Source organism: Sarcophilus harrisii, chromosome 6 (genome assembly GCF_902635505.1).
Source record: "Sarcophilus harrisii chromosome 6, mSarHar1.11, whole genome shotgun sequence".
NCBI classification, from domain to species: Eukaryota; Metazoa; Chordata; class Mammalia; order Dasyuromorphia; family Dasyuridae; genus Sarcophilus; species Sarcophilus harrisii.
Genome location: NC_045431.1, coordinates 169,488,521 through 169,514,777, shown reverse-complemented (window position 1 = coordinate 169,514,777; position 26,257 = coordinate 169,488,521). Strand labels below are relative to the sequence as shown.

The window sequence follows — 26,257 nt, the reverse complement described above, 5'->3', positions numbered from 1 at the left end:
TAAACTGAATCACAAATCTTAAAGCGCTATCTACATGCTATTACAGATATAGGGCTGCTGACATCTCCCATGGACTGGCCCCAGTTTTGGCATAGAGGGTCTGGTGAAACAGAATTTTTTTTATCTTTTATCTGAAGTTCATTAGTTTAAGCCACAAAAAACAAACCAAGAAATCAGAGCTGTATAGCCACACAGAGAAGAACCAATTCCACGTGAACATGCTGTTATTTAGCTTTTGCATTTTAGGGAGGAAGGATGGGAAAGTAACCTGAGAGCTCCCTTGGATGTGTTTCGCAGTAGGGTTTGGCCGGCCTCCAGGGCCCTGCACCTAGGAGCTGTGTCATGCTCTCCAGAGATAACCATCACTGGGCTCTTTGTGCAGCATGATCCAGGCTTCAAGGGAACATGTTCTGACAGCAACGACATGAGAGAGAGGCCAGGCTGGTTTCCTGAAAGGGAGCATGCCGTCCTTATCAAGCATGGCTAAGACCTTGCCGCTGTTTGACAGCTCACCTTTCAGATGGATTTCCCTTTTCCATTTGTTTCCTGCAGGTTCTGCTTGTCAAACGGTGGTAGGTGCCTTGTCCTTGGTATCCCTATGGCATTGCCCCTTGGACAGTGTGGCCTTTTGTTGATAGATTTGAGCCGAGCATCTTGGCAAATATTAACAGTGACCATGATGGCATTTCCATGCCTTTAGAATCCCCAGATTCCCCTAGAATCTGTAAGATGCTTGCTCCTGGTGGTAGCCCTGAGTTCAGGTAGCAGAGCCATGTTTTGAACTCAGTTCCTCTGATTCAGGACTCTTCCCCCTATACCACAGTTTGCCAGATATTAAACTTTTGTTCATTCATTCAACAAGTAAATTTTTGAAAGTGCCTACTGTACATTGTCCCTAGCATCATGATGCCATTTTGGTCCTCGTTTTTAGCAAGACAAATATCAAATAGTCTCCTCCCTCAAAGATTTAATATTCCATTGCACAGTTACATAAAATTTATGTACAAAGTGACTTTGGCAGAAAGTAAGGAAGGAAAGATGCATACTAATAATTGGGGATATTAAGACCTCCTAACAACCCCAAATCCTCATGGCTCTCCCCCCAAGAGTAGCAGAGTCTAACTCTTCTGCCATTTGTCTAGAAGTGGGTGCTGTTTACTCTTCCATAATATGTTTTTACCAAATTCTTTTTGTAGAATAAAACATGCAGGAATTTTAAATATCATTCAGTCATTGATGTAAATGGGATCCTTTGTCCACAGTCCACAATTAGCAACTAAAATTAATCAGCATGGAACTTACTCTTACCTAAATTATTATTACTCGGGTTCCACAGGTGTAGGTTGAAGCTTTGTGTGTTTTTGAGGGGCCTTTCATCAAGTTTCTTGTCTTTCAATAAACATTATTAATATTACATTTGGTAACTGAAATTCACAGATTAAGCAGTTGAAGAAAACTGAAAAATAACAAATATACATACCACGTATCCATTTACTCTGGCACTGTTAAAAAAGAAAAAAAAAAAGCAACAAAATTCAGGAAGTACAAAAGCCAATTCAGATCAACTTCATTGTTAAAAGATATCACTGTACATTTGGTAATGAGATTACCATGATTCACATTAAAAACATTTGTTTGAGCTGGCCATACAGGAGAATGCTTTACAAATGTGATATCAGTGTTTAGCTTTTCCATATAACAGAAGTGTCTGCTTAAAATTATGGTAATTGGTGTCAATGTCATTTCTGATCTCCGTTACTGATTTACATATTTCAGGGTGGTAGTGTTATTGAGTCATTGTGTTTTCATGTCCCCATTTGAAGATTTTTTTGTTTTGTTTTGTTTTGTTTTTGGCAAAGATACTGGAATCATTTCTTTCTTTATCTCATTTTACAGATGAGGACACTAAGGAAAATAGGGTTCAGTGACTTGCCCAGGGTCAAACAACTCCACAATTTCAATTGCATAATTAATTGGGTTTCTTATTACTGTTTTTCCTCCTTGTTTTTTATTCCTTCTGGTCTTTGCTGTGATTCATTGGTAGTCTGACTCGATATAGAGAGTGGATTCTGAGGTAGCGCCTGTCAGTAAATAAATAATGTTTTGCTTTTTTGTTATGTTGTTTGGTGCTTACCCTTTGTGATGCCTCTGAATTCCATTTTTCAAGAAAGTGTTTATAGTATAAAAGCATGAGATTTCTGTATAGTTTATACATATTTTCCCTCTCTCCTTCCTTTCTCCTTTCCCCTGCTTTCTCATACATTTCTCTCTATCATCTTCTTTGCATCAAAGTCACTGAATATTGGAGGGTATGTTGCCTTAATTTGTTGGCCCTTCCTAGAGTTTTGCTTAGAATTTCTCCTTTACTTTATCCCAAGTAACCAATATCAATGCCTAAGCAACTGTTTTTACAGTGATCTTTCTGCAGATAATTGTCATTGTTACTGTAGTAGGAGATGATCAGGTATCCTGTGAAATAATGGTTCTTGTTTCCATTATACATTTGGCAAAATCATCTCTGCCAGTTCCTTTCATTCACTACAAGGAATATCTGTGAATCATCTTACTTAACTCAGAGTGGCAACAAATTTCATTTTTAGATTATCTATAAGCTTTATGCTGGGGGGAGGGAGCGAGAAAAAGCAGAGAGAGAGAAAGAGAGAAAGAGGAAGCAAGGGAAAAAGTGAGAGAGGAAAGATGAGGAAGGAGGGGAAAGAGGGAGGGAGAGAGAAGGGAGAAAAAAGGAGAGGGAGAGAAGGAAGGAGAGGGAATGAGAACAGGAGAAGGAGGGAGAATGACAATTTCAAGGACATAAAATTAAAAGGCTTTTTCATAAACAAAATCAATGACAGAATTGTAAAAGAAACATTAGAATGTGGGGAGGCAGAATTGCATCACATATGTTCAGTGAAAGAAAGATGCACACGTTGTACAAGGAAATTAACACATTTGGAAGACCATGAGCCATTTCCTGGTACATAATTAGTCAAAGGATGTGAACAAACAGTTTTCTTTAATGGTGTGCAAACTGTAAATGATCACATGAAAACACGCTCCAAATAATGGAAATGAAAACAACCCTGAGGTTTTACGTCATCCCACACAAATCAGTTCCTGCCCCCAAAAAGAAAAGAAAAATAAAACATTTGTTTGGGCATTTCAACAGGCTGGGGGGTGACAGGCCCTCTGAGTTCCATGTTAGAGATGGGGGATGATCCAGCTATTTTGTATTTCAGTTTAGAAGGAAAATGGCTCAGCTTTCTTACAGTCTGATTAGTGGCTGTGAATCCCCAAGGAAGCAAAAGAAAACAGACAATGTTCAAGTATGGACTAAAGTGTTCATCATAGTACTCTGAGAGCTAGAGAATGGGGTGCCCCTTCCTGGGGAAAAAATTCCAAATGTAAGGAATTGTGCTGTAAGAAATGATACCTAGGAGGAAACTGGAGAAGCTTGAGAAGATTTGTATAAACTGATACAGAGCAAAAGAAACAGAACCAGCGTAAAAATAAGGAGGATGAGAGTTTATATAGTGCTTTCTATGTGCCTGGGACTGTGTTAAGCAAGCATGCTTTACACTCTTATCTCATTTGACTCTTACAAGAATCCTGGGAGGTAGATGCTATATCATCCCCATTTCACAGGTGAGGAAACTGACAAATAGAGTCACACAACTAAAAAATATGCCAGATTGGAACTTGGGTCCTACTGACTCCTGTGTCAGTGTTCTCTACCTATTGCACCTGAAACCAACTCTCATCTTCCTCCAATTTACACATTTACTGGTGACTTGGCAAAAATTTTAAAGTTAAATTACACATTAGAGATTCTAAAACCAAGCAAGGACCTTTTAGGATATCTAGATCCCAGCTTATTAAACTGTAATTTGTCACCGCATATAAGGTCTTGTAACTGAATGTGGGGGCCATGAAATTATAATTTATTATTAGTAAATGTAATTATCAGTAAAAAAAAATAAATTTTTGTATACCTATTTTATATACCTATACACATAGGGTCATATAAAATTTCTCTGGCAAAATGGGTTGTAATGGAAAAAGTTTCCCTGTTTTACAGGAATGGAAATTAAAAGACCAACAGAAACCACTATTTTGAGAACTGCCAAATTGCTTTTTTTAAAAAACAAGAATTGTGTCACCCCAATACTAAAAAATTTTCAGTGGTTACCTGTTGCTTCTGTTGTTTGTCCATTGTTCTCGCAGAGGACCATGACATTAGGGAGGTAATGCCGTGGCATGCAAGTAAATTGGATTTTAGTGAGGACAGTCTGTGTAAAATCAGCAGCCTTACGTTCCCCTCCTGAACCATCTGGGTCCAGTAGTAAGATATAGATCCAAGTGACTGGAGATGTACCTGTTGCCTCTGCAATAAAATACAAAGACCTCAATTTGGTATTGAAGGCAACTCCACAATCTGGTTCAGACTTGTCTTTCTTTAGTAGTCTAGTGAACCTTATGAATGCCTTCTCAGAGTAATGCTTTTAAATGCATAAAATATATAGGTTTACAAAGGGATTTAATTATTGAAATAGTTATCAAAATGTTTAAAAAAAGAAAACAGAACACAGGCCTTAATTAAAAATGGGGAGGAAGCCTTCCTTGAACAGGAAGGGGTTGGAGATGGGGGGAGAACCCAATAAGTGATGATGTGGGACACATCTTGGGTCCACCTGTGGGTCTCGACCATGGGGTGAACCCTCCTAGAACTGCCTTGTAGGACCTGCTTTTATAAGCGCTCACCCATTCACACTCATGGGTCATTTTTAGCATGTTAGTCATGGCCTTTTGGAGAACAGTTTGAGGCTCTGCTGTATTTCTACCTCCCCCTTTTCCTTGCCCCTATTGAGTGAATACAGGCAATCATCCCAATTTCCAAATTCCTCCCCGAGATAGAGCTCTGTAACTATTCGCAGCTGCGTCCTGAGGGGCCCTCCCTGCTTCCTGTGGCCTTGAGATCCACTCAGAATTGATAGCATCAGACTTCCGCCGATGATATAAAATATGAACTCTGAAGTGACAGGAGTTCTGCCGTGTACAAGTCCTTGGGGGAGTTGGTGAAACATGACTTTCCAGAGAAAGAAATGAGATAGGCAGCAGAAGGAAGAGAGGGTTTCGGTATCTTTCTTTCTTTCTCTCTTTTTCTCTTTCTTTCTTTCTTTCTTTCTTTCTTTCTTTCTTTCTTTCTTTCTTTCTTTCTTTCTTTCTCTCTTTGTTTTTTTTTTAAATAGAATAGCTTTAAGATAATTTTTTCACATCTTTCACTTTTTATATTACTCTCATTTTTAGATATATTCATCCCTCTCCTAGATTCCTCAGTGCCATACTTTTTATAAACTGAGTATTTTCTTAAAATCATACCATTGAAAATTGTGGGTTTCTCCCACAAAATCTCTTCCAGTGTAGATGGTTTTCAACTGGAAATTGTCTGAGGACAAAGAAGGGTTAAGAAGGAAATAGTGAGACTTGAACCCTTTCTGACTGCAAATACTGATTTTCCATCCGTTATTCCAGGCTGCCTTTCCATGTTGAACAGTATTGGGAGGAAGGAAGAAAAGAAGGCAAGGGGTGATGATGGCAATGATGACAACAACAACAACAACAAAAAACCTAAACCAACAACAGTGTGAATATAGAGACTGTGAATATGAGACTGATTAGGTGGATAGAACACTAGATTTAAAGTCAGGAAGACCTGAGTTTAAATCTGATCTCAGATCCTCAGTTTTGTCATCTGTAAAAAGTGAATAATAATATTTCCAGGATTGTTGTGAGGATCAAATGAGATTATATTTGTACAGAAGTTATAAATGTTTGCTGTTATGATCTATTATTAATTAGACGATAATACAAAATATATATTTAGAGAAAAGGGTTGGCTGATCACTTAGCAAAAACAAGAGCTGCTCAACTGGACAGTCCTCATGCTGCATTCTGGCCATGTCTATTAGAATTTCCACAATGCCACAATAATCTAATGAACCTAATTTCCCCCAGATCTAAGTTTCTCCTTTTTACAATGGAAGTTCCATTGATTCAGAGAGAGGCCCAAATTATAAAAGCAATTTCCTTTGACTCTTATTCTTTCTCTTAACTTCCAGTTCCTTCTGGGAAATATGCTTGTCTTGGAATGGAAAGATGACAGTTGAGTTCAGGGTCTTATTTGATCACTCCTGGAGTCCCCCCAAAATTGACATGTAGCCTTTACATCGAGCTGTTTTAACCACACCTATGGGAGAAGAAGAACCCAATACATAGAGGTGTGTCTGTTCTTTGTTTTTTCCAAATCTTTCTAAGCTTCCTGGGTTTAGTTAGTAAGTGCCTGGGCCCCATTCGTGGAGTTTAAAAATTTTTGTATTGCTTTTTTTCCCACCAGGCTTGCTGTGGAGGCCTATAGTCTCTGGGGATTCCACAGGAGAGTTTGCTGTTATTCTCTGTGCACTTCCCACACATGGCTTCAATCTTTGGTGCTATGGCCTTTTCACTCTGTCAGGGGACTTCCTCCAGGACTCCAGCTGGCTGTTTCTGAATGTTGCTTCCATAAATGCAGAAAGTCCCCCTTCCCCCCACCCCTTATCCCAGCTACCCCCCTGCTTCTTAATTCTTTGCATGCTTAACAGTCCCGGAGAACTAACTGACAGGGAGCAGGGCTGGCTCAGGCAAGGTTGTACCAGATTTTTCACCTGTGGCTTCCTACAGGGTATTAGAAGCAATATTAGAAGCAGTTGTTCACTTCCCCTCACACTGGGTTTCCGTTTTCTCATCTGTAAAATGAAAGATTTATATTTGATGGCCTGAATTCACATAAATTCAACAAACATTTATAAAACACCTAGTATATATAAGGGATAGAAACAGCTCTTTTGCCCTATAGTTCTAGGATTGTCTTCCTATGTATGGCTCTAGATTTTGTGTGTGTCTATGACATAAGATTCTGGATCTTAAAGGGATCTCAGAAGTCCTTTTCCCTCATAGTGGCCACACAATGAAAAGGTCTGAGTTTATTAGATAACCCTGGACTTCAAGAGCCAAAGAGGGCCCATCCAGGCTTGGTTTCTATCACATTTTTTTTTCTTCTCCCATTGTTTCCTTTACATTTTTTTGAGATCTCAATCCAAGCAGAGGTTAAATTTAAAATGTATTCGTTGATTGACTAGTTCCTGAAGATTGTGGTAGTTAGCTTCCAATCAATTTTTAGTCTTTTCTTCAACTATACTTTATTGACTATAATTTTTATTGCATTGGATTAAGTAGTTAAGTAATATCCCCCTTCCTCTTTTCTCTTGTTATTTTTTAAAATTTCATTTTCTGTCCCCTTTCCTTTTTTAATAGTATTTTTTTATTTTTCCAAATACACACAAAAATAGTTTTCAACATTGACCTTTGTAAAACCTTCTGTTCCAAATTTTTCTTCCTCTCCCCCCCAAGACAGCAAGTAATCTGATACAGATTAAACATGTGCAATTCTTCTAAACATACTTCTATATTTGTCATTCTGTGCAAGGAAAATCCGATCAAAGGGGGAAAAAAAAAAACGAGAAGAGAAAAAAGAAGCAAGCAAACAACAGTAACAACAAAAAGGTGAAAATATGCTTTGGTCCATAATCAGTCTCCATAATTGTCTCTCTGAATGTAGATGGCACTTTCTATCACAAGCCTGTTAGAACTGCCTTGAATCGCCTCATTGTTAAAAAAAAAAAAACAAACCACCTTTATCACAGTTGATCGTCACAGAATCTTGTTGCTGTGTATAATGTTCTCTTAGTTCTGCTCACTTCACTGAGCATCAGTTCATGTAAATCTTTCTAGGCCTTTCTGAAATTATCTTGTTCATCATTTCTTATAGAACAGTAATTTTCTATTATATTCATATACCATAGCTTATTTAAACATTTCCCAATTGATGATCTGCCTCCCTTTCTAAAAGAATTTCTTTCTCTTGTTCTCTTTATTACTTTTTCTTTTCTGTCTATTCTGGATTTCTGTTCTTTAACTTATGACCCTTATGCTTATTTAGTCCTTTAATCTTTACATTTCTCTAATTAAAGTTAGCTAAATAAAGCATTTATTTTAGGTTCCTTCTGAACACTTTGTGTTATTGCCATTGCCTTGGACTTCCTTCTTTCTCTTGTGCATCACTCTTAGTTCCTGCATATGATGGAAAGGCTTTTGACCCATGGTAGGAATTTCCAATGTCCCCAATTGTACAATTCATTCTCTATAATAATAATTAAATAAATAATTATTATTAGCTTGCCTTTTGCCTTGAAATCTATCCCTGGAAAGAAGAAACAACATATAAACATATATATAACAAACATAGGAACTATATGAATATAACCACAAAATACTTTTTTACACAAATAAAGTAGATCCAAATAATTGAAATAATATTATTTATTGTTCCTGAGTAAAAAATGACAACTTAACCTAACCAATCTATTTATGTAATGGCATCCCAATTAAATTACTAAAAATCTTACTGAGTTAGAAAAAGTAACAAATGTTAGTTAGAACAAAGAAACTAGAGGTTGAGGGGAAGATATAAAGGAAGAGATTCAGTAGTATCATATCCTAACTCATATTATAAGGTGAGTACATTGTCGAAATGCAAAACGATCATTTTTATTATTTTAAATTAATTTTTTTCTCGTATAAATAAAATCTCTGCAGCCAAGAATAGAAAGAATGCAGAAAAATGGGGGGAAATTTTCATAGACAATCTCTCATATACAATATGATTGGGTTGGAATACTGCTGTGGTCTTGGAAATGAGTGTATTGATATAGAAAAACATGGAAAGACTTGGATATATGAAAGAATATGCTATTCACCTCTAGAGAAATAGATGATAAGTAGAAATAAGCATAATATAGTCTTACATATATATATATATATATATATGTTTATAGATATTCGTGTTTTGTAGATATGTAACTTTGTGTGCTTGTATACATATATGTGTGTATTTGCATATATGTGTCTATACACATACATATCTGCACCTAATTGTAGCCTTCTTTGGTGGGTGAGGAGAAAGAGGAAAAAATAAGGTAAAAAGTACACAGCAGGGGCAGCTAGTTGGTGCAGTGGATAGGGCACCAGTCCTGAAGTCAGGAGGACCTGAGTTCAAATTTGGCCTCAGACACTTAACACTACCTGGCTGTGTGACCCTGGGAGAGTCACTTAACCCCAATTGCCTCAGCAAAAAAATTAAAAAAAAAAAAAAGGACATAGCAGAGAACAAAAGAAAACCTAAAAGAAAGCAAAGAAAACCTGGATGTCTCTGAACATAATGTGGAGAATTTTTTTACGTAGGTTTTCTTAAAATGGAAATTTATTGTTTCATGTTGAATCCTTTCTTAAGTTCTGCTGCACACATAGAAGATTTTTTTTCTTTTTTCTTTTGTACTTAAGTTTAAAATAAATTTAAAAACTAAAAAAAGAAAAAAAAGAAAGAAATCTATCCCTTGGGTCCATCTCCTCCCATTCCTCTTGGCATAGATTACTCCCAGCATTTGATTTCCCTTCTCCTGAGTTAAGATGAATGGTCTCTCTAAGCACTGAATCCCTGCAAGTCATATCCATTCTAAGATCCCATTTCTCTTTGTAATATCTCTCTTTTCTCACATAGGAAAATGCAGTAGATGAGATTTCACCAGTTCTTTCTTTCTTCAGTCTCTCCCTTTGCCTTTTGGACCGTTCTCCTGTAGGTATTTTTTCTTCTTGAAAGGCCTTGTAAATTGTTTTCTCTTCATTTTTCCCTTTGATTTGATTGGGATAGGTACATCACATATTCTCTATTTTTTTTCTTTTTTTCTTCTCTTGCTGAGGAGACCTCAGCCTCCTCTGGTGGCAGTTTCTCTGGGGGCTAAATCTCAAAGCCATTTCTGCCTCCTGCCATACTGGCCAATTCATGATTCATCAGCTTCTACCCCAAATTACTTTTGTGGAAAGACCAGGGGTCTGTATGAATTCTGGATGCTGGATTCTTTCCCTCAGACTTAGATGGACTCTCACAGAGTTACACACACACATATCCTGCTTTAGATCCTTCTGTTCCTCAGTTCTCTGATTAATCCCTGAGCACAACTACTCCGAATTAAGCAGATCTCTGCTACTAGGATTTGCTCTTTTTGACTTGCATAGGCCTGCTGCCAGAATGTGGTGGTCAATGGAGATGTTGAGTGAATGCATTAGGACTTAGAAATAATTATTCTTCTCTGTTGTTAGATAATTGGGTTTTTATCTTGTTGTGTACTTGATGTCCAAGATTATGAAGACAGCTGAAATTGCTCCATCTGTTGTACAAAATTCCATTTGGGGGCATGTTTGAGAGGTCATAAGGATATGAGTAAATGTCTAGTCTTCCATCTTCTTGGTCACATAATTCAGAAGTCTTTGTATTGCATCATGGTCAAAAATAGATACATTTCCTGTTTCTTCCCACACTCACACCTCAAACGTAATGAACTTATTAGAGATAGTTGCCTTTTAGAGGAGTCATTAACATGTAGGAAAAGGTGAAAGATCTAGTATTACTCCTCTCATAAGAAAGGAGCTCTAGTGTTGAGTGTCCATTTGATAAATTTGTTTTTGTAAATAAAAATCTAATTGTAATGAAGAGAATTGAGAAGTCCCTTTGTGCAAAAAAATCTGCCCACCTATCAGGACTTTACTCAAATCTTGAGATGATTCTCTGAGATTTAGATGGCAAATATCTGTCTAGATCTCTGTCTAGGTCTGTGACTATATCTTTGTCTGTATAGCTATGTCTATAAGTGCGTCTATGAGACTATTCTCTATATCTATGTCTGTCTTTATCTACATCTACATTCATATCCATATATCTCTGTCTATGGCTATATTTATATCTGCATCTATTTTCATGTTCATGTCTATATCTACACCTATATTCATATCTATATGCCTCTGACTGGCTATATCTATATCTATATTCATGTTCATATCTATGTTTCTATCTACATCTACATTCATATCTATATCTACATATATGTTTCTATGTGTACATTCATTGTTACAAAATCCAGAAGAGAAAAAAAATCAAATTTTGAAAACTAACCAACAAATTGATATTATCTGATATCACCTAGAGTTCCTCATTTCTCCATAAATGTGTATAAATGTATACATAATATACATAGACATAATACATGCACAATAAGTTCTGAAAGAAATAAGACACCTGCCTATTAGTTTTAGAATTAACTGTATTTTAAAATTCCCTTCAGAAGCTATTGAGCTGATCTTTTCCCGCTTTGGCACTGCTCTATCTGGGACAAACTAAAATTCCTTTTCTGTGAATATGGCCTTGATATGACAAATGTGTGGGTCATTGTAGCCCCACATAATATGGAAAGGATGTTTTAGATGAACTTGTATGGCTGAGAGATGTAGGTATTGGCCTAATGAAAAGCTATCCTTATTTTATCAAAAGTTCTCTTCAAGGTACCAGTGGTATCAAATTCAAATAGAAATGTATCCCAACTAAATATCAACTTAAAAATCACATATTAACATTATCTATGTCATGTTATATTTTTATTTATTTTGTTAAATATTTCCCAATTACATTTTAATCTAGTTTTCTGCAGAGTTTGACTTCTCTGCCAAAATCATTCAAACTTGAGAACCTTTCTAATAAGAATAATCCTTGACTTTAGATATAGTGCTAGACCTGGGGTCAGGAAGACTTCACTTCCTAAGATCAAATCTGGCTTCAGGTACCTGCTAGTTGTGTGCAAGTCCTGGGCAAGTCACTTAATCCTGTTTGCCTCAGTTTCCTCATCTGTAAAATGAGCTGGAGAAGGAAATGGCAAACCAGTATAGTTTCTTTGCCAAGAAAACCCCAAAATGGGCTAAGAGTTAGATTCAACTGAAACATGATTGAACAACACATAGCCCTGAAAGATTTTCAAAGTCTTTTTATACGTTTCCTGAGTTGTTCCTTATTACAAAATTTAAAAACAAAGATATTATTTTCCAAGTCATGAAGCAACAATTAAGCCCTTATAGTGTTTTGAGCACTGAGGATATAAAGAAAGGCAAAAATAAATTCCTGTTCTCAAGGAGCTCACATTCTAATGAGAGGAGACCACATGTAAGTAATTATATGTACAAACAAAATATTTTCAGAATAAACTGGAGATAATCTCAGAGGAAGGCTACGGCACTAAGGAGGATTCCTTACAGAAGGTGCAGTCTCATTCTTGAAGGAAGTCTATTTGATATTATTGTCATCATTACCATTATTATTATTATTATCTAACAGAGTGCTTTAATATTATTTATTTAATATAATCTCATTAGAACCTCACAACTATTTTGATTGTCCCTTTTTTAGAAGTAAGGAAAGTGAAGCTCCAAATACTTGTGATATGTCTGCCTAGATAATTTTATATGCCATATTGTAGTTTTATATCACTTTCATTTCTTATGATATCCCTTGTTACAAAATCCAGAAGAGAAAAAAAATTGGCTTATGAATATTAACCAACAATCCCACCCAATATGACAACACTTAGGCCCCCCCATTTCTGTAAAGAAGGAAGGGAGGTGTGCTTTCGTAGTTAGTACTCACTAGCTACATTGTTCTCCTGGTTCTGCTCACTTCACTTTGCTTTAGTTCATGTAAATCTTCCCATTAACAATCATTTATTGTTCTTATTACATTGTAATATTCCTTACATGTATGAGCCACAACTTGTTGAGCCATCTATGGATATCGACTTTTTTTTTCCTCCCCATTTTTTCCCACAACAATTTCTGTCCCTTTTTTATGGTGTCTGACTTATACGAAGTGCTTAACTGAGAAGTGAGTCTCCAGTCCTGGTTACACCCTGACTTTAATTCTGTAGCTCTTTCCACAATACTAAAAATCTTATGCTTCAGTGATTCTGTGAACTGTCAAGCATCAGTTGCCATGCATAAAAATCGATTATCCCTACCCTTTGTCTCATGCTGAAAATCTTGATAACCCAGAAGGTCTCTTGTCATCCCATTTACCAAGCACAACTGTCCTAAATCAAAAGAACATGCAAAAAAATTAAAAGACAATGACCTGTAGCCAGAGTGTGCCACGGAGTAAGCTGAAATCAAGTCCATGTTTTAAATCACTGAAAATAAGTTGACCATTTTGTAAACTACTCTATTCTACCCTGCTAACTTAATTATTAACAGGGTTCTGTTTTTCTAACCTTTTACTTAAGGTTCACAAAATCTTCAAAGGTTACAAATAAAATTTGCAGTGTACTTCCCTCACAGGAACCCTGTGAGGCAAGTGATGTCTTGTTTACAGATCAGGAAACTGAGGCATAGGGCAAAGAAGTGACTTACCTAGAATTGCACAGTCTTGTAACACTTAGACCAGTGTTTATTCCCCTCTACCTCACTGCCTAGCAAATGGCTAGTGACCCAAATTAGTTACAAAAAGGGCTGGGGTACCTATTTTTGCTACAGCTTTCTGTATTTTTGGTGAAGACATGTACTGTTTGAGTGGAGTTCAGTTTTTATTTTCATTTTAGCGGCCCCCTCCCCTTACCCATGTCATTCTGGGGTTATTCAGCAACATCTGTCAAAGCTCTAGGAACCTTTGTCATCCAGCTGTTGAGGTCATGGTATTTTGCTTCCTTGATGGAGTTGAAGGTGGGATGGGGCGGGAACCAACCCCCCCTCTCCTTTTACATTGAGCTTTCAGGTGGGACGGGGGAATGCTTCTAAAGGCATCTCTCAGCGCAGTGATCTCTTGCCAAGCTCAGTGTTTGAGCTGGACGTCAGGCCTCCTCGGCTGCTTGAAAACAGGAAGTTCCCCTGTTACGTGATGGATAGCCCTGGTTAGCTGGAAAGAAAGAAAAGAAAAAAGTTACCCCCATCTCTAGGCCAGCAAATGAATTCTACAGTTGTTAAGACGTCTCTTTCACGGACTTGCCTATGGTCTTGCATGTGCCCGGGCCTGACTTTATGAAACCCTCTCCTCCTGTCCCCCTTCTGGAGACCCCAGTACGCGTGCCATCAGATACTCTCACTTGCCATCAGTTTCCTCCACTCCTGGGATAGTTCGTCTATTTCAGCTATTCACTGGCTGCTCCTACTCGTGGTCCCTCCTTTGGACATGAGCCCTCCGGTTGGATAGTCTAGGGCTCCAAAACCCCTTATCTGAGTATAATATTTATCTTTCCATCTCCCTTTGCCTTACTCAGCCTGAGAATCAGGGCCAGAAAAGACTTCACCCTCTTGGCACCGCTGCCTTTGAAAGAAAGAAGTTGTTGATGAAGGAAAGACAAGGAACCATTAGTTGCTCTGCTTTGGCAGATGCCCTGATAATTGAAATCTCCCATCACTATTATATCACACTCCTAGACCAAGCTTGTGATCTGTTTCCCAGCACCCTTATCTTTTGCTTCTCTCTGTCCAAATAATGTGGAGTATAGTCCGAGGACAGTTTCACTTCTCCTTCAGCCTTCATGTGCCATCCTTACCCCTTCTGAATCCTGTATTTCCTTATAAACATCTGTTTTCTTCATGTACCATGCTACTCTCCGTCCCTAATTTTTACCTCTGATTGTTCTCTTCAATGTGCTATTTACTTTCTTAGCTACCTGAAGCCAGTTTCCATTCTGTTCAGTCCCCATGATCCCTATGAGGCCATATATATATTGCCTCGATATGTTCATCTTGGTTTTTACTCATACTTAGTAGTAGTAGAAGTAATAGTAATAATAGCAGCAGCAGCAGCAGTAGTAGTAGTAATAACACTAATAGTGAAAGGCCATGCTCTTAATTAATATTATTTTGTGAAATATATATTATATTATATTAATATAGGGCTGTAAGGTTTGTAAAATACTTTATAAATCTTATTCTCACAGCAAACCTAGGAAGTAGGTGCTATATTATATACCCAATTTTATAGTTGGGGAAACTGAGACAAACAGGTTAAGCATCTTGCCCACAGTTACACAGCTAGTGTCTGAAGCTGGATTTAAGCTCAGTTCTTTCTGACTCCAAGCCTAGTGAGTGTTCTAACCACTGCACAACTAGCTGCTTGTGTATCTATACATTTACAGAGAGATGCCTGAGGGTATAAGTGTTTAGACTGGCATCTTTCTTGGATCTCATCTCCCAACTTTTTTCCCTACATGTTGTCATACCTTTACCATGGTATACGTAAAAGACTTTGGAAATAAGTGATTACATCTGTATGAACAAAACAGATCCCCAGTTCTGTATCCATCAGTTTACAGTTTGGGGGAGTTGTGTAATTCTACCTCACTAAATTCATCAACCTTGCAGTGAGCCTCTTCAAACTTAGAACTGGTCCTCAAATGACCGAAATAGCTCATTATTGGATATTCAGAGTTCTCCAGTTTGTTCAGGACTTTTAGGACTTGAACTCCACAGGCATGGTCTTCAAGATCACAACTTCATACCATATAGAAGCATTTAATGGAAATATTATGGCTTATAAGCATTGTAATAATATTATTGTTATCCTTGATATTTATAAAATTTGATTTCATAGAAAGCCAAAGATTTGCTGCTAGCCATTGGTCATGATCCATATTCTTTATATAACTTTATTTTCCATGAGATTTTGTTATATTGATCATGCCCTGTAAACAGCAATCATCTGTTGATAGTGATGAACCCCTCCAAAGCCCCACTCGCCACTATTTTCTCTCATCCCTGACTGATATAAGCTATTAGAAAGAAGGAGACAATTCCATTGCTGAAGAAGGAAATCATCCTGGCCTCCAGGATGGCAAAAGCCCAGAAAGTCATCATTTTCCCCTGCTTTAGATCTGAAAAACGTCCTGTGAAGTCCAAGCCATTCTGGGTGTGTTAGCCATTTGATGTGGTTGAATAATGAGCTGTGAGAAAGAGGTCAGTCAGGTAGTTGTTTTAAGTCATGGCATTTGAATGTCACCACTACAGGAAATGCTGCTGTACCCATTGGCCTTGAACCCCATAAACCTACTCATTTGGGAGCCCCCAGTTCCCTTCTTTCATTCTAATGGCTGTGAATAACAGGCTCTTTTGACAGATTCAAATTTTGATTGTAAATAATGTTGGTTCCATTAAGGGAAGGAGATTATTTGACCAGCCTGATTTGTAATCTGTCTGCTTTGATTGATAACTTGGACCATAAAGTGAAGCAGATGGCTTTTGCTCCTGAATGGCTTCATCTGAAGGCATTCCCTATCTGTACCATGTTTCCAAAGAAGACATTCTCTTCTCTCTGGAGTCAGTGTTGTTTTCCTTCAGTGGAAGCTCCTTAGAGGCAGCTCAGTTAAAAAAAAAAAAAGGATCTGTGAAACCAAGACAAATAGATTCCTTTAATCTGCCTGTGCCTCAGTTTCCTAATAAGTAAAATTTGGAATTTGGAAGTGAGCCTACAAGGCCCTTCCAGCTTATCAGAGTTTGTAAAAGGTGCTGAGATTTCATGAAGGACTATGGTGAGAATTTCCTTGGCCTAGATTCTCTTTCCATTGGAGCTCTAAAGCCCCCATACCTGATTCCTCCTAGCCAGAGCTGGAGAGGGCTGGGGTGTATCTTCCCTGTGAGTTTGCATGTGATGGTTTCTCCACCAGTGGGGGATGTCTCCTCAATCAGGTTGCTTTTCTCTGCTTGGATAGACCAGGAGAGTCTTTTTAAAGAACTTTTAGGAAGGGTGTTAGCACCATTGGGATTCCTCAGGAAGGAAACTGCCTTTCCTAATATTTTTTCAGCCGAACTTTCACTGACAAGATCAGGCAGGAAAAAGCCTCATTGGCCATCAGCCCAGCTCACCAGGCAATATTTGTAGCAGACTAGAATTCACCTTGCATCGCCCATGGTCAGCTGTGACTTTAAAAATAAACTGGATGTCATGCTGAGCAGTATTCCCTGAAGCAAAACAATGGAGGTGGTGTCCATGTTCCACCCTCAGACACAGTCACACTACGGACAATGGATGCTTAAAAATAGCCTATAATTTCTGGACTTTTCCAGATGTGTTAAAAAGGGATAAGAATAGTTGCCACACCTGGTTGTTTTCTCTTGGTTTGGAGAATTTCTGGAGAAGGAAGCAAATGATATCTTAAAGTATTAGGGAATTGCCCAGGGGCAAGGAGAGGTCAATGACTTGTCCAGGGTCATTCTGAAATCAGCTCTATTGATTACAACTATGCTCTCTTTCACTATCTCATTTGGTTTTCCTAAAAACCCTGAGACAGGTATGACATGTAGTGTCATGGGAACTTTAATCCTATCTGGCATGTCCTAGATCACACAGTTAGTGTTGAACCCAATTCTTTTTATTCCCAATTATTGATCCTCCAGTTATTAGACCTCCTTTCAGTCAGTCAGTTAATAATCATTTGTTAAGTAAGAGTATATGCAAGACACTTTGCTAAATGCTGAGGATACATAGAGAGACAAAAGAGAGAGAGAGAGATCCGGCTATCACAGAGCTCACTAATATGGATTTCCAAGAATTAGTTCACAGTCTAGCTCTTTTCCCTTCCTATCCCTTTTTAAGTTTTCCCTTCCCCTCCTTCTTTTCCCCTTCTTCTTTTCTGTGCCCTCTTTGAAGTAAAAACTTAAAGTTTCCACTAATCAGTCCACTAAATGCATTAGAATATATACTTCAGGGTGACCAAAGAATCAGAATAAATGTTGATATAGAATTGGGTCGCCTCCGCCAGCAGAGTCGAAAAATGTTGTATTGAGATTACAGTCTGTTAATAGTATTGTGATGCCGGCCGCTAGTACTGGTAGTGATAGAAGGAGTAGTACTGCTGTGATTATCACGGATCAAACAAATAGTGGTGTTTGATATTGAGACATTGCAGGGGGTTTTATGTTGATGATTGTTGTGATAAAATTAATAGCACCTAAGATGGATGAAATCCCTGCTAGGTGGAGTGAGAAAATAGCTACATCTACAGATGCTCCTGCATGGGCTAGGTTGCCTGCTAGAGGGGGGTAAACTGTTCATCCGGTTCCAACACCGGCTTCAACTGTTGAAGATGCTAAAAGGAGAAGGAATGATGGTGGTAGCAGTCAGAAACTCATATTGTTTATTCGAGGGAATGCTATATTAGGGGCCCCAATTATTAGGGGTACTAGTCAGTTACCGAAGCCTCCAATTATAATGGGTATTGACTATAAAGAAAATTATTACAAAGGCATGGGCTGTTACGATAACATTATAGATCTGGTCGTCACCGATCAGAGTGCTTGGTTGGCCTAGTTCGGCTCGGATTAGGAGGTTTAGGGCTGTGCCAATTATGCCTGCTCAGGCGCCGAATAGTAAATAAAGAGTTCCGATGTCTTTATGGTTTGTAGAGAAAAGTCATAGAGTAATGAACATAGGTAAAATGGCTGAGGGTAAGCATTGAATTGTAAATTCAAAGACAGAGATAGAATCTCTTTTTACCAGAGTAATAAATTGAAGCCAAATGTTGAGGTGCTTAGCTGTTAACTAAGAAGTAGTGGGATAGATACCCTCCAGTTTAGAGGTAAAGGCAGTTTATTGAGACTGCCCGGGGACTCCCTGCCTTTTCTTTCTTACAAGGTGGGAAGTCTCTGGATGTCTTCAAAGGCTAGGTGATTTAACACCTGCTTAAGGCTTTTAAGGGGCATGGGGATAGAGGTGTAAAAATAAAGTGACCTCTCATCTTGTGGATCCCATACTCCAAGGATATATAATATATGGAGGGCTCTAGTGGCCAAGGAAAGGAGTTTTAGTCTAAGGTCATGGATTCTTATCCTGTTTTGTATCATAGACCTTTTTGGCATTCTGGAAAAGCCTATGATAGTTCCCTCCTCAGAGTAATATTTGAAAATGCATAAAATAAAACTCATAGGATTACAAGAGAAATCAATTATATTGAAATATGGTCATTAAATTTTTTTTTTAATGAATTTACAGATCCCAGGTTAAAAACCCCTGATCTAGACAGTTAAATGGATTGTGGGAAAAATTAATAGATTGTGATATCCTTTCAAGTAGGTTTTAGGCAATAGAGATGTTATTTTTTTTTTCCTAATCATAAAAAGCAACAACACTTTAATGGTGACCAGGAGACTTAAGATACAAACTCAGAAGAAAATAATGACTTGAAAATCTCTATAAAGCCTCAAAGAAAAATGAAAATTAGAATCAAGCTCAACAAGAATTCCTAGAAAAAGCTGAAGAAAAAAATTTTAAAAGGGAAAAATATTTATAAAAATCAAATAAGAGTGATAGAGTTAAAATGGGAAAAGAAATGAGAGTAATGCAAGAAAGCTGTAAGAAGAGAAATAGCACTTTAGTAGAGGAGGTTTAAAACCTCACTGGGGAAAAAAAAAAGACAATACTTTAAAACTCAGGGTCTATCTCCCAACCTACCCTAACCCTTCTGCCATGATAGGATATAGGAAAAGGATTTCAGTAAAACAACAATACCAGCAACAAACTTTCTATTTCCTAGATAACTATTCTAAAGGAGTATAGCATGATAGCATGAAGGCCACTATTTTAAAATTTTATCCAATGCCTTGACTTTTGAGGTGAGTGAGTGGAAGGGGGACATAATTTAATCAGTTTTTCTATAAAAAGGTACAGATCTGTAACATTATTTATGATTCTCTGATAAACTCAAGAAGTTAAGTATTTATTAGGGGCCTGTAATTATCCAGGAATTGGGGTTTGCACTGAGTATAGAAAAACAAAAATGAAGCAGTTGCTGCCCTCCAAGAGCTTCCATTATGAGAAGACAATCTACATACAAATGAGCACATACAAGATAAAAGTGAGGTCCTTTTTTGAGTCTGTTTTTGCAAGGGCGAGAACACAGCACCTGGAGAGGAGGTAGGTTCAGGAAAGTCTTCTTGTAGAAGATTCTGCATGAATGGGTATTCCTGGGAGCAGGAAATTCTAAGAGGCAGAGGAAGCTCATTACAGATTTTGGGTACTTCCAAGTGGTATGACCCAGGGAAAGGTCTGGTTTTTGCCTTCCTGGTCTGCTCTCTAGTCCTTAATTCACATCCTCAAGACCACAGTGATTCTTTTCTACCCTGGAACTGCAACCCAGAACTATATAATAGGTTATAGAGCCACCAAATGGCACTGAATCCTGTGTTCAGTGGTAGCTCAGGGATCCCTTGGCATCTCTGACCAGATATTCAGTTCTCCTTACCATGCTTGGGCACTGGGTATTCCTAGAGCTTTTACCACTGCCATTTCCCATGCTCCCAAACAGCTCCCACCCCAGTGTCTGCAGACCTCTCTCTTATCTTCCTAAGATCTCCTGGGCTAGAAAAATGATTTACTATGCCCTTCTTAATTATGCTACTTAGAATTTGGTTTGGCATTATCTATGATTGTTTTGTAGGACAGATTTTGGGGAGACATTTAGCAGATTGTCCATTTATTCCACCATTTTGACTTTGCCCTTCCTGTTAGATTAGATTTAATTTCTGTCTACTCTGTTGCTTCAAAGATCTTTCCAACAATATTATTTGAAATTAGAAAATAGTCACATATTTTTTTATATGCTAATCAGTAACATCAAAGAGCCTTTTTAAAAGCACCTTCTATGTGTTAGGCACTGTGCTAAGTACAAGTAATACAAAGGGGTTGTTTTTGTTTGTCCTTTGTTTTCGAAGAGACTATGACATTAGGGAGATGATGCTATGACAATGCAAGTGAATTGGATTTAAATGAGGAAGAGCTGTACAGGATTACCTGTCTCACTTTTCCCTCCAGAACCATCTGGGTCCAGTGACCAGATACAGATTAAGAAAATTGGAGTGATACACAGAAAGACAAAAAGAACACTCCCTTCAAGAACCTCACAGTTTAATGGGGGAGACTACATGGATATAACCAGGTCCAGAGTATATATAGAGGAGATGGAAGATAATCTCAGAGGGAGGGTGCTAGCAGCTGAGGGACCAGGAGAAAATTCCTAGAAAAGAACTTTGAATTGCACTATGAAAGAATTCTGAAGGTGAAAGTGAGGAAGGAGAGCTCTCCATTACAAGAGGGATGGGAATAGGCAGCGAGAACCTCAGGGACAGGAGATGGAGTAGCTAATTATATAGAATATATGGAGGGTAATTATGGATGAGAAGACTCTGATGGTAGGAAAGGGACAGGCTGTAAAGGGCTTTCTTTTTGTATCTTGTCATGGAAGTAATTGAGAACCACAAGATCTTAGTGAACAGGGAAGTGACATAGCTTTACCTATCTTTTGAGAAATATTGTTGCCCACTGAATGGAGGGTGATTAGGAAAAGACAGAAACTTAGGGAGATGAAACCAGTTAGAAGGCCATTGCCATGTTGCTGAAAGTCCAAAAACATCTTCCTTATTTTGCCATTCCTAGCACAATGAGCTAGAAAGATGTAACATTTGCAGACATGCAACCATTGTACCTTTAAAATGTTGAATTTCCACTGGATCTAAGCCCATCTGAAGGCCATTTCCTCCAACAAAAACCCAGTGACTCTTCATACAGCTGGCTGCCTTCTGCCTGCTCAGCACTGCTAAGTGTTCCATTAAAGAGTCAGGTTGTAGAAATACTTTCCTACACAAGGCAGATTATATGAGAACAGCACAAACCCCATGTCTAGAGTTTCATTGCCACGGCCTGTAGTCCTTCACTGTGTAACTGAATGCCAACCGTGCAAATGTTTGCATCTGAGAAAGAACAGATATTCACCTACATTGCTAATAATTATTCAAGCCTAGTGAACTCCTAATTTGAAGTTTGACTTTTTTTTTAAAGGATTAAAAATGTAACTTGGATGCATGGTGTTATTTCCCTTTGATTTATTATTTTCCCAAGATGACATACCAGTCTGAAAAGAAACCTGCTGTGAAGGATAGAGGAGGTAGGAAGACCCAGATATAAGTTTTATCTCAACATGTACTAACTGTGTGACTTCAAGCAGGTCACTTAGCCTCTCAGTGTTGTAGATAAAACTCTTAAGTCTTCAAACTACTGAAAGATTACTGATTTATGTCAGCAAGAGAAGTTTCTACATTGGGATTTTTGTTGGATGATTATCCAACTTAACCTTTCAAACTCAGGTTACTGTTTTAAATCTAAATTGTAGTCTGTTTACAAGCACAAAATCAAGCAACTATTTAAAAAAGGCATCATTACGGCCTGTCTTTAATAATAAAAATGATGATGATGATGATGATGGTGATAAGGTGACGTGTCTATAGCACTTTACCTTAATTCTCCTCACAACAGCCCTGAGAAGTAGATATTATTGTCATCTTCCTTTACAGATGAAGAAGCTGAGTGGCCTGGCCGGAGTCACATCTCACAGCAAATCTGCTCTTTTATCTCACTTCCCCCATAGAGTCCCATGATTCCGGAATGTCCTCTTCCCATTTAACCAGCTCAGCCTGTCTTCTGTTCCCTCTAGGCTTTGATGCGGCCTGGGAGATTTGATCGGATCATCTATGTCCCCTTACCTGATGCAGCCACGAGGAGGGAAATATTCAGGTTGCAGTTTTCCTCCAAGCCTGTCGGTCCGGATGTGGACCTGGAAGAACTCGTTTGTCAGACAGATACCTACTCAGGGGCTGAGGTAAGCTGAGCCTTCTCTTCCCTGGGAAATGAACATGGGGAAATAACTGGGGGCTTTCTGGTTGACTGCCAAGATATTTGAAATTATTCTACTGAGCCTGAGGTTTCACCTCATACCAGGCAAATTGGCAAAGATGATTAAAAAAAATGGGAACAGTCATTGCTGGAGGGCCTGTGGGAAGACAGGTATGCTAATGTGCTATGGGTGGAGCTGTGAAATGATCCAACTCTATCAATTTAAAATTATACAAGAAGAATGAATGATCTTACTTCAGGGCAGATACCCCAAAGAAGTCTTAAGACAATAGGATCAGAGATCTAAAGTGGGAAAGGATAGAAGCTACTTCCTCTAACTCCCTCATTTTACACATGAATAACCTAGCATCTGGGGAGATTAAGTATGGTGGCCACTGTCACACATATAGTGATTATCAGAAATGTAACTTGAACCTGGGTCCTCTGCCTTTTTCCATTATAATGTTCCATATTGTTCCATCTGTCCTACAGAGATCCTAAATATACATAATAACAGTCTGTGGTAACCAAATAACCACAATCTGGGAGCAAAGTGGTTGCCCCTCTAGTGGAGAATGATTAAATCAATACAACAGAATACTACTATTCAATTAAGAATGTGAGGAATTCAGAGAAATGTGGGAAAATTTGTATGAACTGATGCAGAACAAAAGAAGCAGAACCACAAGAACAGTATACACTGAGTATAATGTAGAAGAGGAGAAAACATCCCTAAATGGAACACTATATACTAAGTATGAACCAGAGAAAACATCCCTAAATGAAAGTCAAATATTAAGTAATAGAAAAAAGCCATGAAGGTCCCCGAAAAGAGGTGATGAAACATCTGGGACTAAGTAGGCTATGAAATAAGTACCTCTTGTGTAGAAATAAAAGATTCCTATGAAATGCTTTTTTAATTATTCTTCTGAGAAGCTATCCCTGCCCCTGCAGTCTCCTCTGATGTATCCTTGTTATATGGAGGTTATCCTAGTTCTTGAAGGCTGCTTTCATTATTCCTGCCAGGCCTGGCTAAAGATGGCAGACTGTCTTATTGGAGGGTCAACCTAGCTGCATTTGAAGACTCATCAATAGACTGTCCACATGACGAGAATGCTTTGGATGCAGTAACTTTCTTTTTACTTTGATCTTTTTAAAAATTATTTTTTTTTTATTATTTAAAGAAAAAGGGACTAGATTTTCTTATCTAGGCCAGTCTAGAAGTTCAAGAGTCACTTAGGGGCTTGGTTCTATTGCTGGTTGTCATGAGAACTTTCATCTTCTCTATTTCTGACTTGGGCTGATTTCCTTAGACACTTTAGAGAGGTTGTTACCATACCCACTCCCATATCTTCCTGCTTTTGAGGGTTCTCCAGAGCCAAACTGATGCCAGATTCAGTGTGGATGTCCAGTTCCATAGTCTGTTGTATCTCAGAACTGAGATACAACTGAATTGTCACTTTCAAAATTAGTCCTTCAAAGCATAGAAATATTTCAGTCTTTCTGAGTGTATCTGGAGAAGCAACACCAGAGAAATTATGTACCTTTCTACAGTAAAGAAAGGTGGAAGAGGAAGGAGTAATTCTGAATCCAGAGGAAACTGTTTCTTTTTTTTTAAGCTTTTAATTTTTACAACATGTGCATAGATAATTTTCATCATTCACCCTTGCCAAACCTTGTATTCCACTTTTTTTCTCCCTCTCTTCCCCTAGACAGCAAGTAATCCAATATATGTTAAACATGTGCAATTTTTATATACATATTTCCACAATTATCATGCTGCACAAGGAAAATCAGATACAAAAAAAAAAAAGAGAAAGAAAACAAAATGCAAGCAAACAACAACAAAAAGAGTGAAGCTACTATGTTGTGGTTCACACTCAGTCCTCATAGTCCTCTCTCCAGATACAGATGGCTCTCTCCATCACAAGACCATTGGAACTGGCCTGAATCACTTCATTGTTGAAAAGAGCCAAGTCCATCAGAATTGATCATCATGTATTCTTGCTGTTGCCATGTAAAGTGTTCTGGTTCAAATCACTTAACTTAGCATCAGTTTATGTAAGTCAGAGGAAACCATTCTTCCCCTATACTTGACAGAATTTCAACAAAGCTTCAAAGCAGAGAGATGATGAGGCAGACATAATACTGAATTTGGAATCAGAGGCTCTTGATTCAAATCTTCACCTTTGCTAATTATTACATTATGATATTATTATAAGATCTTTGACAAGTCCTCTAATTTCTAAGGTCCTCAGTTTCCTCCTCTGTAAAAGAAAAGGCTTGGACCTGACGATTTCTAAGATCCCTTCCAAATCTTAAATCTGTAATGCTAACATCTACTGTCACTCAAGGATTGTCTCTCTTAAATACACAGTAAACAGAAAAGCAATATTGTCTACTGAAATGAGTCGAAGAACAAGTTTTAATTGTGGCACTACTGTTTATTGTGTTGACTTTGACATTTTTCTTAATAATGTTTGACCTCTTTATTTATTCGAAAAGCATTTTCCTATGTGCCAAGCACTATATTTAATACTAGAAATGTCAATGTTTATATTCTCTTGGGAGGAAACATATACACTGATAGAGTCAAGGAATTTATATAAAATAAATTCAGAATAATTTTCAGGGGGAGGGAATACTCTAAACCTTATTAAGTGATGATGATGGTGATGATGATGATGGTGGTATGATAATATCACCACCTGAAACCCACCAGCTTTAAAATCCGAATGTTACTTTTGCTTGGAATGGTTTCTGTCCTTGGCTCCATACCTTATAATCCCTAGTTCTTCAAGGTTCATTCAACTCAATTAATGATCATGCCTATTGATACCTTTCCTCTTACTCCTAGTTATTGTTGCTCTATCCTCCAGAAAGAAAAAAGTTGGTAGTAATTCTTTATATAATGTGAATTTACTTATCGTTGTCCATAAACTAAAAAGAAAAAAGTTTGTAGTAATTCTTTATATAATGTGAATTTACTTATCTTTGTCCATAAACTAAAAGCCTCTTGGGGACAAGGACTGCTTGTTTTTAATCTTTGTATCTTCAGTGTCTAAGGGTGGAAGCAGCCATTTAATAAATACCTGCCAATTGCTTTGTCCCTAGGGTTGTGGCTGTGGGGCTATTTCTTCTTTTTGTTCCACATCTATGGAGAGAAAACATTGCATTCAGCCTGATCTCTGTGAACCTTTTCCTATAACATATCATCAGCATATATAAAACCCAACCAAATATAAGTCTTGATTTGAAGGTATAACCCAGTGCCTGGCACTTAGGCACTTAATAAATACTTATTGACTTATCGAGGGGCAAAAATATATTTTGGTGTTAAGAGTCCTTCCACTAACTTGTTAGGTTTTTTGTTTGTGTTTATTTGTTTTTTGGTACATAATTTATTTAGTCCAAAATGTAGGTGGTGAGGTAGATAGTGTTCTGGACTTGGAGGCTGGAGGACCTAAATTCAAATTCAACATCAGATGCTTCCCAACTGTGTGTTCTTAAGCAAGCCTTGATCTCCCTCAATGTAGGTTTCCTTATCTGGAAAATGAGACGGTCATACTCCATGGTTTCTGAAGTCCCTTATAGCGTCAAATCTATGATCCCATGATTTTCTCCAATTAAGAATCA

At 37.9% G+C, this 26,257-nt stretch overlaps 1 protein-coding gene across 2 annotated transcripts in view; it reads left to right on the top strand.

The window, feature by feature from the left end:
* Positions 1–26,257, top strand: part of SPATA5 (spermatogenesis associated 5) — a 244,693-nt gene that overhangs the window by 164,891 nt on the left and 53,545 nt on the right. For both annotated transcript variants that reach the window (XM_031941363.1, XM_031941362.1), the window contains exon 15: positions 22,443–22,607. In XM_031941363.1, the coding sequence (XP_031797223.1) occupies positions 22,443–22,607 (165 nt within the window). The remainder of the gene's footprint in view (positions 1–22,442; positions 22,608–26,257) is intronic.